The sequence below is a fragment of the Dromiciops gliroides genome, chromosome 1, assembly GCF_019393635.1.
Source record: "Dromiciops gliroides isolate mDroGli1 chromosome 1, mDroGli1.pri, whole genome shotgun sequence".
Classification (NCBI taxonomy): domain Eukaryota; kingdom Metazoa; phylum Chordata; class Mammalia; order Microbiotheria; family Microbiotheriidae; genus Dromiciops; species Dromiciops gliroides.
Genome location: NC_057861.1, coordinates 504,027,293 through 504,039,672, shown reverse-complemented (window position 1 = coordinate 504,039,672; position 12,380 = coordinate 504,027,293). Strand labels below are relative to the sequence as shown.

The window sequence follows — 12,380 nt, the reverse complement described above, 5'->3', positions numbered from 1 at the left end:
GGTCACACAGCTTGTAAGTGTCAAGTGTCTGAGGCCAGATTTGAACTCAGGTCCTCCTGAATCCAGGGCTGGTGCTTTATCCACTGTGCCACCTAGCTGCCCCCCATTCCCTTATTAGTGATTTGCATTCTGAGGTGGACCTTCTAAATTGCTTTAATTTGCATTTCTTTCATTAGTGAACCCTCCCATTATTTCTTTTTTTTTTTATAATTTTTGTGTGTGTGTGAGGCAATTGGGGTTAAGTGACTTGTCCAGGGTCACACAGCTAGTAAGTGTTAAGTGTCTGAGGTTGGATTTGAACTCAGGTCCTCCTGAATCCAGGGCTGGTGCTCTATCCACTGCGCCATCTAGCTGCCCCTCCCATTCTTTCTTTATCCCTCAATTCCTTCTCTCCATTTTCCCAAGTTTCTGAAACCTTGGCCCCTTTCGCCCAAAATGCTGAGAGGATTTGGGGGGAGGGTGTAACCGAAGCACCTGTCCTCTAGGCATATATTTTCTCCACCCTGGAGCGGCAGAGTTGTCGACATCATGCTCAGGGTCTCCCATATCCTCGCCTTGTCCTGGGGGTAGTTCCTCTAGGCTCTAATACCTGTTTGGGGTGGGCGGTTGCTCACTCCTCTCTCTTCTGGAGCAGTGGACCCCCTGGCCCAGGTGACCCAGCTGTTTCGGGAACATCTGTTGGAGAAAGCCCTGGGCTGTGTGGCCAAGCCTGAACAGACCCCGGCTTCAGCTGATGGGGACAGGTGAGAGTACGAGCTAGAGGGCCCCACCTCCAGCCTTTCAGCCATCCTGCTTCCAGGTGTTGCCTAGTCACCCCACCCTTCATTGCTCCAGCCTCCCTGTCCCTCCCAACTTCACTGTCCTTCTGGTATTTTCTCCAGCCCCAGCCAGCTACCCCCCTCTTTCCTACTACCATCCCTCTCCCACTCCCACTGTCGCAGGCTAAGCCAAGTTAATGGTCCATTAATCCCAAGGATGGTCCCTTCTCAACCTGCCAAAACCATTAAGTCTCTACTATGCAGAGTGCTTTGAGTATTAGCAGGGAAGTAGAATAAAATAATTACAGGTCTATTTCCTACTTTTCAAGCACTTTCATATCTCATCTGAATCCCCCCTGAGAGGCAGATAGGGCCGGGGTGGCCGTGTCCCCAGCTGACAGGTGAGGGAGCTAATGCCAAGAGGAAAGTCAGTGACGGAGCCAACTCTGGGCTCCAGGGAGGTCTGAGTGTTTCCCAGTTGGGTTCACTTCCCCCATCAACATGCTCCTTACCTACAAGCTGCACTTCCTCAGCCTCCCTCCCCTGCTCTATAGAGAGTTCTCCGATGCCCTTGGGTACCTGCAGCTGCTGAATGGCTGCTCGGATGCCGCCGGGGCCCCTGCCCTCAACTTCTCCATCAGTTCAAGCATGGCTGCCACCACCGGTAAGCCCTGGGCTCCCCTCTCGATGGCTGGGGTGGAACACGTGTGTGGGTCTTTGGGAGCCAAATGTTTATGTGACTGGGTAGGACAGATCACAAGTTACCCATGCCCAGAGAAAGTCCTCTTCTGTCGTCTCACAAGAACGGCACAAACGTGCCACCCCTCACATTCTGTCCTCGTCTGGGAAAAGGAGACGGTGGGGAACAGTCTCTCTCCTCTTCCCTCCCATAGGTACTGACCTGGTGGCCAAGTGGTGGGCGTCCCTCATTACGGTGGTAATTCACTGGCTCCAGCGAGATGATGAGGGGGCAGAGTCTCTCTACCCCATGGTGGAGTACATGCCCAAAGTCCTCCAGGCTTCTGAGTGAGTGCCCTGGGGCCCAGCCCCTTCCCCTTCCAAGCCTTTTACAGGAGAGAGGGGAAAGAGCTCAGGGGTTCCCAGTTCACGTGACAAAATGTCTGGGACTTGGAGATGGGATGGTCTTCCCAAGGCAGACTGGAAGGCAGGGTGCCCAGAGCCAGGGTGACACAGTCTCTAAAGGCTCTGGGCAGCTTCTATTCCCCCCCGCACCCCCCAGGTCATCTTGCCCAGTCTGGTACCACCCCCTGCCCCGCCCCATCTAGGCCCTCAGATAAACATCCATTGTCCCTTAGGGATTCCACCCCAAGAAGCATCCTAGCTCTTCTGTAGCACCGAGGGAGGCATTAGAAGGGTTGAGCCCAGCAGGCCGGGGGGCTTGGGCTGGGGGTGACATTGGTGGTCCTTCATCTATGCACAGGAAGCCCCTGCCTCGGGCCGCCCTGCATTCCTTCAAGGCAGCAAGGACGCTTCTGGGGAAGAAGCAGCAGGAGCTCAGTCAGGCCAGCCTGAGCCAGTGTGAGAAGGCCAGCAGCTACCTCCGGGACAGCCTGACCGCAGGGCCCTCTGCAGCTACCGCTGGCACTTCTATTGACAAGGTAGAGGCACCCCCCACTACCACCACCAGGGGGACAAGAGAAGGGCCACATACGGGGAGGGAGCACCAGGCTGCAGGAACCAGGAGACCTGAGGGCCGGGCCTGGTTTTGCCCCTGAGTGAGGGCCCCGCAGTAGATGGGCACTAGAGCTTCTGCCAGCTCTGGCATCCTGTGGGGGCGGGAATCAGGCATGGGAAGCCCCCAGCTACTGCATCTGGGGTGGGCACCGCTTTCAGGGTTTGACCCAGTAGTGAGTTGGTCAGTGGCCAGGTCCAGCTGGCCCTGCCTGGAGCTCTCCTGCAGCCCGAGGGGCAAAGGGTCTGGCATCCTGGAGATGCACAGTGATCACCTCTGCGGTGCATTGCAGCTGCATGGCGTGGATCTGGTGCAATTCAGCACAGAGCCTGGCACCGTGGGGGCATGGGGGAAAGGGAGAGACACACAGAAAGGGAGGCGACCCTGGCACACTCACCTGTATCCCCATCTGCCACGCAGGCCATCCAGCTCCTCCTGTGTGACCTGCTTCTGGTGACCCGCACCAGTCTGTGGCAGCAGCAGGTGGGCACTGCCCAGCCCCCCAGCTCTGGCCACCAAGCCTCGGCCCTGGAACTTCGAGGCTTCCAACAGGACCTCAGCAGTCTCCGGCGTTTGGCGCAGTCCTTCCGGCCCGCCATGAGGAGGGTGAGCTGCCCCAGGCCCAAACCTCCACCTGAACTCTGGCAGGCTTCCAGGGGACCACGGGTGCTTCCTATTCCATCCTCAGGGTGTTTGTCCACAGCTAAAGGAAAGTGGGTGAACCAGACTCTGTTCAGTTTGGTCTGATCGCCCATTTCACCTGTTTACCTGTCACTGCCAAGCACTGTGTCAGACAGAGGAGAGAGGCGGGAATTCAGTCTAGAATGGAAGCCTGACACTCACACCCATGAAAGAGAGTGATGCAATGAAGGATTACAATACAGGCATTAGGTGTGGGCAGGAGTATCCCAAGAGGGTCAGAGGAAGAAGGAAGGAAAGAAGCATTTATTGAGCACCTACAGTGTACGTACAAGGCACTGTGCTAAGCAAATGTTATCACAAATGTTATCTCATTCAATCCTCATAACAACCTGGGAGTAGGTGAAATTTTGATCCCCATTCTACAGTTGAGGAAACTGAGGCAGACAGGTGAAGTGACTCGCCCAGGGTCATACAGCTAGTAAGTGACTGAAGCCAGATTTGAACACAGGTCTTCCTGGACTTCTCCAAGTCAATGTTCTTTTCGCCCTAGCTGCCTCTGACAAAGGAAGAGGTTAGTGAGAACAGAAGGGATCCAGGCAGGTTCGAGGAGGGCTTCATGGAGGGGCCAGATCTGGTCCTTTGGAGCGGGGAGGGATAGAAGAAGTCCATCAGTTATTTCCTTGGACTGAGGAGCCTTTGGTCACCCAGCCCTGGGTACTATAGGGAGGAGATGGGAGATAGGGAACAAGAAGGATCCCTGCCTTCAGGGAATTTATAGTCTTATTGGAGAGACAGGACATGCGGGGGGGGGGGGGGGGGGGGGCCGGTACTTTCAGTGGAACATCTGGTTTCCAAAGTGGGTACACTAAGTGACCAAGAAATGCTCTGGGGAAAAGGGGGTGGGGTCAGACCCAGCTTTGAAGGCGGTGAAAGGTTAGGAAATAGCTCATTGGTCTGACACAAAACTCTGGGGGAGACCGCCCCTCTCTGGCCAGTGCCCTGCTGGCTATTGAGGGAGTGTGTGAGAACATCTGAGAAAGCTGTGGGAAAAGGGTCCGGAGACCCCCTTCCAGAAACCACGACTCCTGCTTTTTAGGTATTCTTGCATGAAGCTACTGCCGCCTGATGGCTGGAGCCAGCCCACTCGGACTCATCAACTCCTGGACAGAAGCCTGAGGAGAAGGGTTGCCCCAAGCAATAAAGGATGTGAGTGGGGGGGATTGTGGAGCTGGACTGGACAGAAAACTACAAACGAGGCCATTCCTTTCCCTTAGGGAATAAGCTGTACTCCACTAGAAAAGGTGGCTAGATGGTACAATGGATAGAGCTCTGGGGCTGGGGTCAGGAGACCTGCATTCAGATCCAGCCATGGACATGTACTAGGCTGTGTGATCCTGGCAAGTCACATAACTTCTGTCTGCCTCAGTTTCCTCATCTGTAAAGTGACAGTCACAGTTGTTGTGAGGATGAAATAAGATATTTGCAAGAACTCAGCACCCGTGCCTAACACATAGTAAGCATTTAATGCTTTTTTCCCTTTGCTATACACCACATCCTAACTTGGGAACCTCACCTAAACATTCCTTTACCCTCCTCTGGTAAAAGTTGCCATTAGTGAGACCAGGGTGGTTGGTATTGTGGGAATATCATGCTTTGTTGTTACTGAGTCGTTTTAGTCATGTCAGATTCTTCGTGACCCCATTTGGAGTTTTCTTTTTTTTTTTTCTTTTTACAGGGCAGTGAGGGTTAAGTGACTTGCCCAGGGTCACACAGCTAATAAGTGTCAAGTGTCTGAGGCTGGATTTGAACTCAGGTCCTCCTGAATCCAGGGTTGACACTTTATCCACTGCTCCACCTAGTTGCCCCAGCCTTGGGGTTTTCTTGGCAAAGATGTTGGAGTGGTTTGCCGTTCTCTTCTCCAGCTCATTTGACAGATGAGGAAACCAAGGCAAACAGGGTGAAGTGACTTGACCAGGGTCACACAGCTAGCATATATCTGAGGCAGGATTTGAACTCAAGGAAGATGTGTCTTCTTGACTCCAGGTCTAGTCATTCTAGCCACAGTGCCACCTAGCTGCCCCTGGGAATGTTATATTTTTTCAGTACTCAGGTCTTTTAGTGTTCAATGTGTTTAGGGGCAAACCTTGGTCCCAGATCCCCCGTCCCCAGCCCTAGCATCACTGTGGTCCCTCCTCTTTTTCCTATAGCAGGTGAGCTGGAGACTCGACCCACTCAGAGGGAACATGCAGAGGCCCTGCTGCTTGCCTGCTGCTATCTGCCCCCCACCTTCCTGTCAGCACCAGGCCAGCGAGTGGGCATGTTGGCCGAGGCTGCCCGGACCCTGGAAAAGCTAGGAGACCAAGAGGATGCTGTATGACTGCCAACAGATGATGATCAGGCTGGGCAGTGGACTACTGTTACCTCAGGGTAGCCGAGCCTGCCCTGGGCCTCGCAGCCTCTCCAAAACCCCAGCCAGGATGGACTGTCACAGACCACCCAGTCCCCCTGAAACTTTCAACCATCCAGGACCAGCCTGGGGCCCCTCTGCCTGCGTCAGGGCCTAGGACCTTAGAACCTTGTCATGGCAGTGTCACCGAGGCCCCTTAGGAGCTAGGGTTCCAGAGATACTAGAGGATACGGGGAGAGGTGGGCAAGGTGACCTCTTTTCCTCAGTCACACACCTGGAACCCACCCACATCCACTGTCCTGATACCGAGAGGAGCCAGCATGGCGCTAGACCCTTCTTCATTCAAACGCGCCTTTCCCTACCCCTGACCTTGAGAAACAACTGGATTCAGTCAAGGCCAGGGTTCAGATCCCAGCTCTGACTCTGGGCCCCAGTTTGTTGGACTAGGTAACTTTTCCACCTCTGTGATCCTGTCAAAGAAAACAGGTCCTGGACACTTCTCGATGAGGCTCCTTGGGCAGTTGGGGGGCCGGAGCATGTGATTTTTGTTTGGGTGACATGCCCTCTATGGAAGGGGCTGTCACCATATCCTTCCCCTTGCCCCCTCCCTCCCATCTAATCACTGGGTAATTTGATGCCTGTGATTTATTGTGTTTAATGGGCCAAGGCTAATGAGAACTTTGCCTTTTCCTTGGTAATCAGCCCTCACCTGGGGAGTAAGGAGGGGGTGCAGGTGACTAAAGGGGCCCCAGGTGACAGGCTGGGCAAAGAGAGGAAGGAGGTGGTGGTAGTTTTCCTAAAGGACTACAGGCCTCCCCTCTGGCCTAATGGGCAGGCAGCGAGGTTGCTGGATGAGATGCTACTGACCTCTGGTGGTCCCTTGGGAGATTGCAGGGGCTGTGTGAATACCCCCTGAGGCAAGGCCCATATTCAGTCCTCCACCCAAAATGGATAGACTGTTGACCTCAGAGCCAGCAAGACTTGGGTTCAAGTCCCACCTTTGATAGAGACTGGCACAGTGCACGAGGCAATTCTTGGAGGCCTCTGGAAACTTCCTGTATCCATGAAATCACAGGTGCCGCTCCACATGGCTGCTTGATCGCAAAGGAACCAAATAGTGTATTCTGTCCCACGCCCCCTCTCCCTTTCTGAATTGACTGCTTTTGGGGGAGGGTTAGTCAGTTGTCCTGGAGTAGATGTCCTTGACCTTTGGAGCTGAGGGAGGCTCGAGGGAAAGGCCCTTCCTACAGAAGCGCTGCTGCCATGGGTCTGGTTGCCCTGTTAGTGTTTTCTGGGTGTCTCATATGCCAAAATAACAAGGGGGGGCAGTGGGGCTCTTGACTTCACCTAGGACAGCACAGACCTTGGCAACCACATGGGTCTGGGGGCTCTACCCCTGGCCCTCAGCCTCAGATTCCCTTTCCTCCCCACCCTCACTGCCTCTACTCCCACCCCTCAGGCTTTCTGCTACAAGGGGAGTTTCCCCCTGTTCCCCCCTTGCAACCAGGGTTTGGCCCACAGGAGGCCTTCACTTCCAAAGTTCTCTGGCCTTTTCAGGAAGGGAGGTGGGTCCCTGCTCCCTGGCCACTGTGGGTTCCAAGTCAGTGACCCCCTGAGGGTCACCCTAGTGGATGAGGGGGGAGCAGGCCCGGGGCTTTGTGGCTGACCTTGTACATATATGTATATATTGTCACTACATCTCCTTGCCACTGCACTAGCCTCCCTAAAGTATCGGGAGACACCTGTACTACTTTTTTCCTTTGCAAACTTTTATTTTCATAGTGTGAGAAGAGTTTTGTACAGAAAATTAAAAGGAGAAATTATTTATAATTTGGGTTCAGTTTTTTAATAAGACTCTGCCCTGTAGTGGAAAGGGCCCTAGGATGGCAGTCAGAAGACCTGGCTCCTATCACTCACTGGCTGTGTCAGTGGTAGACAAGTCCCTCTCCGGGCCTCAGCTTCCCCATCTGTAAAGTGAAGGGACTGGACTAGGTCATCTCCACGATCCCTTCCACCGCTTAACTCCTGTAAGTTGGAGTGGATTAATACGGGTCAGAGAAGACTCCCACATCCATTCATCCATCCCCAGTGCTTCAAAGAAGCATCCAGACTCCAAGAAGATGGATGCACCCCAGGAGACCGTGCTGAGCTCCTCTGTAGAGGGGTGGTCCTTGGGCTGTATTTATAGGGCAGTCAAGCAGCCAACAGCACAGAGGGAGAACGGGAGGGGGGGGCGGGGGAGCCCAAGGTCTGGGTGAGTGGGGAAATGGAGTAATCAGCAAGGGTCCATCTCACAGTATTCCCTGCAGCTTTGTGTTCCATAAGACCCCTAGCCCGGCATGTGGAATATATCCCATCCTCTACCAGAGGCTAAACCAGCATGGGCTTGGGAAGTTAGCCTTTTGCCCCTAAATTCTCCCAGTTTCTTCCTCGGGTTAGACAGCAAGAGAAGGTCACTGTGTGGAGGAAACAAGAAAACCCTGACAATGGTCTGGGTATCATCCAAAGAACTTCCTGCAGTTGCTCAGTATTGGACGGTAGGGACAGGGGTGAGGATTTTCTGACCTTGATTGTCCAAGATTAGTCCCGTTTTAGCACAGCTCCATGCTAGGGTACCAACAATCTTTCTTGTGCTTAGGGGCACAGGTTTTAGGGGACAGGGCTTCTCTGGGTGGCTGTCTCCACTTCCAAGTCCTGGATCCTCCTCAGTTTTTACCCTCTTCTGGCTCTTGGGTGGGGGTGAGGCCAGATTCTGCCTCCATGCCTCCCATGATGGGCCCTCATGTACCCAGGGTCATGAGCTACAGAAGTCAGAAGGGACTGGGGATCGCAGTGAGATAGTATCACATTAGGGCAATGGGCTCCCATTAGCTCCACCTTCTAGAAATAGGGAAGAGACAAACATGGGAGAGGGACTCCGCTCCCACCGCTTTTCCACCCCCAGCATCCAGCTGCTTGACATGTAACATCCTTGCTTCTCACAAGCCGGGCATTCCTGGTCCTGGACCCTTATCAACTAGAAATAATTTGAACCTCAGTTGCCCCTGCCCCCCTCCCCCAACCCTTCCTTCCACCATCTGTCAGAAGAAAGGGAGGAGAGAGGTTAGAGGCCACAACTCATGCCCGAAGACTTCCAAAACAATTGTTGTATCTTTATTGACGGTTTTTTTTAATGCAATGACCTGTTTTTTTTCTTTTTTTTACTCTTAAGGAAAATAAACATCTTTTAGAAACAGCTCGTTAACACACAATCTTCAGTGTGAAGCAATATACTAATAAGAACACTAGTCTTAACATTTACAGTCTTCATATATATTATATATATGTATATGTATACATATATATACACTATATAATGAGGCAATATATAATACACACGGTTGACCATTTTACAGTTATATGTACATGATGCCACTAAGACAGTCGGGAGCTAAGTGAGGCGCCCCCCAGTGGCCCTGGAAGGCCATCTCCAGAGTCCAAAGTGAGCTTGTCAGCCAGGTTACCTGGGCAGCTGGGGACCTGGCCTAGCTAAGCGGAGGTGATCGACGGAGCAGAGGACCACAGACAGACAGACAGACAGACAGATGCAATAGGCGGGACTTGCTTGTCTGGGCTTCCTGACTGGCTATTTTGGGGGGTCTCCATTATGCTATGCCGGCTTCCCCTTTGCCCAGCTCCTGTGGGGGAAAGAGTTGGGGGGGTGGGGGTTGGACAGGAGACCTTAGGACTGAGGTTGCTGCTTGCAGTGGAACCAATGTGGTGAAACAAAAGCGAGCACGTTTCAAACATATATACATTATATATAACATATATATATAGAACAGTACATATATATTTTATACACATGATATATCTGTTTTTCGGCTGCGTGGTTCAAAGCTGTCTGCCGTCCCACTGGCTCTCCCTGAGAACGAGTCCCCATCACACACAGACTCCAGATATATATTATCTAGCCAAACACACACATGCGTATATAGCACTATGAAGGTGAACAGCTATATATAAATGTGTGTTGCATTATCACTAGTGTGTGTGTACATATATATATACATGTGTATATATATACACAGAAACCCCACCCACCCCCAACCTTGTTCTGATTAAGCTATTCCCAAACGTCCAGCTGCTCTTTGCAGACTCTTCCCACCTTCCTTTGTGGGTCTGGGGTGGGGCTGGACCCGGGGTTGGTTCTTCCAGGGGAAGGGGTACAACACACAGGAGCAAGGCTGAGAGCTGACTCAAGTGAGCAGGAGACGGGGAATTCATGAAAACCAGATAGCTCAGCATCAAGGGAGCTAAAAAGGGGAGCAGGCACCTCGGGAAGGGGTCACTAGGACAGCCAACACGGGATAAGCAGCTACACAGGCTCTGGCTGGGCCTGACCCTGGAGTCACTGCTGTCTTCAGTCCATTAACTGATCCCATCAGAAGGAGGCAAGTGAGGGACAGATTCTGAGGGAAGGGTGAAGAGCCAAGGAATCAAAGGGGATTGAGCTGGAAGGGACCCTAGAAAAATCACTTAGTCCAACCCCATCATTTTAGAGACGAGGAAACTGAGTCGAAGAGAGTGACTTGCCCAGAGTCACAGTCAGCAAGTGAGCACGGTCTCGGATCGAGCCTCACTAGGGAAGACTGATTCAAAAACAGCTTCTCTTCCCTAACTGAAGACCCGGAGTGCTGGATCCTTCTTCATCAAGCCAGGTTCTATAGAGACAGAAAGCAGCTTGCTAGGCCAAGCTGTTCCAGAGGCTTCAATTCATTAATTTACAAGCCTTGGGATGCATCTGATCCAGCTCTAGGTCCCCGACCCCTTGGAGCTGGAGGCTAGAGGACTCTCACCTGCCCCATGTCCCTCCAATGGCTCCTCACTCCACCTGCTACCAGGCTTATACCTGGAATTGGGCTCTGCCCCTCGGGCCATTTTTAGAACCCAAGGATATCCAAGGACTTTACATTTCTTCAACTAAACTAACATAACCAGGGTTTGCACTGGGCATGCAAAAAATTGCCTTCTTCCAACCCTGCTTACACTAAGACACCTTCCTCCCAATAGTAGCAGACACCTGGGTGGACCAGATCCATTCTATATTACCCAAAAAGGATATACTGGGCATGAAAGGGAAAGTACCATCTGGACAGAACGGATGGGGGGGGGCCTCCCAACACCTCTGGGATTTAGAAATGACACGTGTCCTAGTCCAGCTCACACCAGCCTTGTTTTACTTCCCCTCCTCTTCATCTGCCAGGTGGATGAGACGACGGAGGGACAAGTGGACAGTCCCGTTAGCCCACTAGCTCCAAATTCTGCACTGTCCCTCTGGCCACCCCCTCGGCCGGCAATGGTCTTTACTTCTCTAGGACTGAACGTGGGTGCAGCTTACCAGCAAAGAAGAGTCCAGGGCTATTTCTCCATCGAGGGCTGGCGGGACCCACACTCAGCAGGGGCTGCAGTGCAGCTGAGCCCCAGGGAGCATGGGCAAAGTCAGACCCGGCCTCTTAGGCATCCGAGTATCAGGCCAGACCCATCAGAAGCTGGTAGGGTCAGGAGCGGGTAAGAGAGAGTTGGGGAAAGGATCTAAGTCTGACACAAAGTATCCTCACTGCTTCACTCCTAGACCCTGTCCCCACCTCCCTCTTCCATCATCTGTCCCTGTGCAACCTACACTGTTACCTGGTCAGGGAGGTCTAAGAATACTTCCCTACCAGGCTAGAGATATGGTGAAGGGACTGTCTTGTCTGATGGATCCCAAATCCACAAAATCCAGGGCCTGGATCCTATTGGTCAGCAAACCTGGGTCAGCTCTGAGGAGTGGTTCTTTGCAGGGAGAAGACCCAAGAGTTGGACGGGACTCTAGCCATAAGCAGATGAGAACATTCAGGAGGAAAGGGCCTCTGGTTAGGTCAGCAGATCAAGGGGGAGGAAGGGTCCTGTTCCTCTTTTCCTTGCCGATCTGGGTGGTCCTGGTCACGGCTCCAGGTGAGAATTAGGCCCAAGGCTTGGCACCATCTCCTGTCCAGATGGAGGAGGTAAGACCCAGGAGGGTGGATTACAACAGCTGCCTCTGAAAGAAAAGCCCCACACAGGGTCACGACCTGAATCAGCAAGCGTCCCACAGAGGGGCACCCAAGGGGGAGTCCCCTCCCCCTACACTAGCACCCCAGACCAAACAATTTGCCCGGACCGAGAGATCTTTCCCTCCCTTAGACCTCCCCAATCCAAGAGCTCCCTTAAATCCTCATATCCTGCTGGGGTCTCCCTCCCTCTCAATCCTATTTCTTGATGAAGTACTCCCTACATTCCATCTTCCCCGCCCCACTCCTGTCCCACCTCCCGCTGGGCTCTTGCAGACAGTTACACAAGGCAATCACCCTTTCTTCCTCCTAAAAGGGCCCTTCCCTCCCATCCCCCCCACCCCTTTGCTCCCTCTCCAGCCTTTTCCCTTCTGAATCCCTCCCCTTGGATTCGCCTGATTTATAAGGAGATACTCATGATCACCGTATGTCAGCCTGCCCTGATCTCTCTGATTAATTGCAAATAATCCGTGCACATTGTCTGTGGCTGTAGCAGGGAGATGAGGCAGGCAGAGACATCTCTGAGCACTGGTTAAATTAACAGGTCCCCGGGATGAGGTCAACATTTGGAAATGGAGAGGCCTGAGCTGGGAGCCAAAACTGACTTGTCATGGGCTGGGGCTCCTCTCCTTGGAGCTAGGAGCAGGCTCCCCTCAAACGAGGGCCACCCCCCTCCCCCGATGCACAAATACTGCTGGAGGAGTCAAGGCCTGGGAGTGAACAGGAAGTTCAAGCAGGATTTTGTCCTTCCTTCCCTTCTTCTGAAGGGTAAGAAGCATATGGGATAAGTTGCCAGGGGTGAAGGCCCC

The 12,380-nt window shown here is 52.9% G+C and overlaps 2 protein-coding genes across 13 annotated transcripts in view; one reads left to right on the top strand and one right to left on the bottom strand.

Annotated features, from left to right (window-relative positions):
• Positions 1-7,330, top strand: part of SREBF1 (sterol regulatory element binding transcription factor 1) — a 68,863-nt gene extending 61,533 nt beyond the window's left edge. The window contains 9 exon segments of the mRNA XM_043982780.1: positions 635-743; positions 1,313-1,422; positions 1,652-1,784; positions 2,200-2,377; positions 2,872-3,057; positions 4,190-4,215; positions 4,217-4,299; positions 5,301-5,452; positions 5,454-7,330. Coding sequence (XP_043838715.1) covers positions 635-743; positions 1,313-1,422; positions 1,652-1,784; positions 2,200-2,377; positions 2,872-3,057; positions 4,190-4,215; positions 4,217-4,299; positions 5,301-5,452; positions 5,454-5,657 — 1,181 coding nt within the window. The 3' untranslated portion in view covers positions 5,658-7,330.
• A 1,398-nt stretch (positions 7,331-8,728) lies between these two features.
• The window catches only part of RAI1 (retinoic acid induced 1), a 322,326-nt gene continuing 318,674 nt past the window's right edge, over positions 8,729-12,380 (bottom strand). For all 12 annotated transcript variants that reach the window (XM_043982698.1, XM_043982719.1, XM_043982672.1 and 9 more), the window contains one exon: positions 8,729-11,561. In XM_043982698.1, coding sequence (XP_043838633.1) covers positions 11,547-11,561 — 15 coding nt within the window. In that variant the 3' untranslated portion in view covers positions 8,729-11,546. The remainder of the gene's footprint in view (positions 11,562-12,380) is intronic.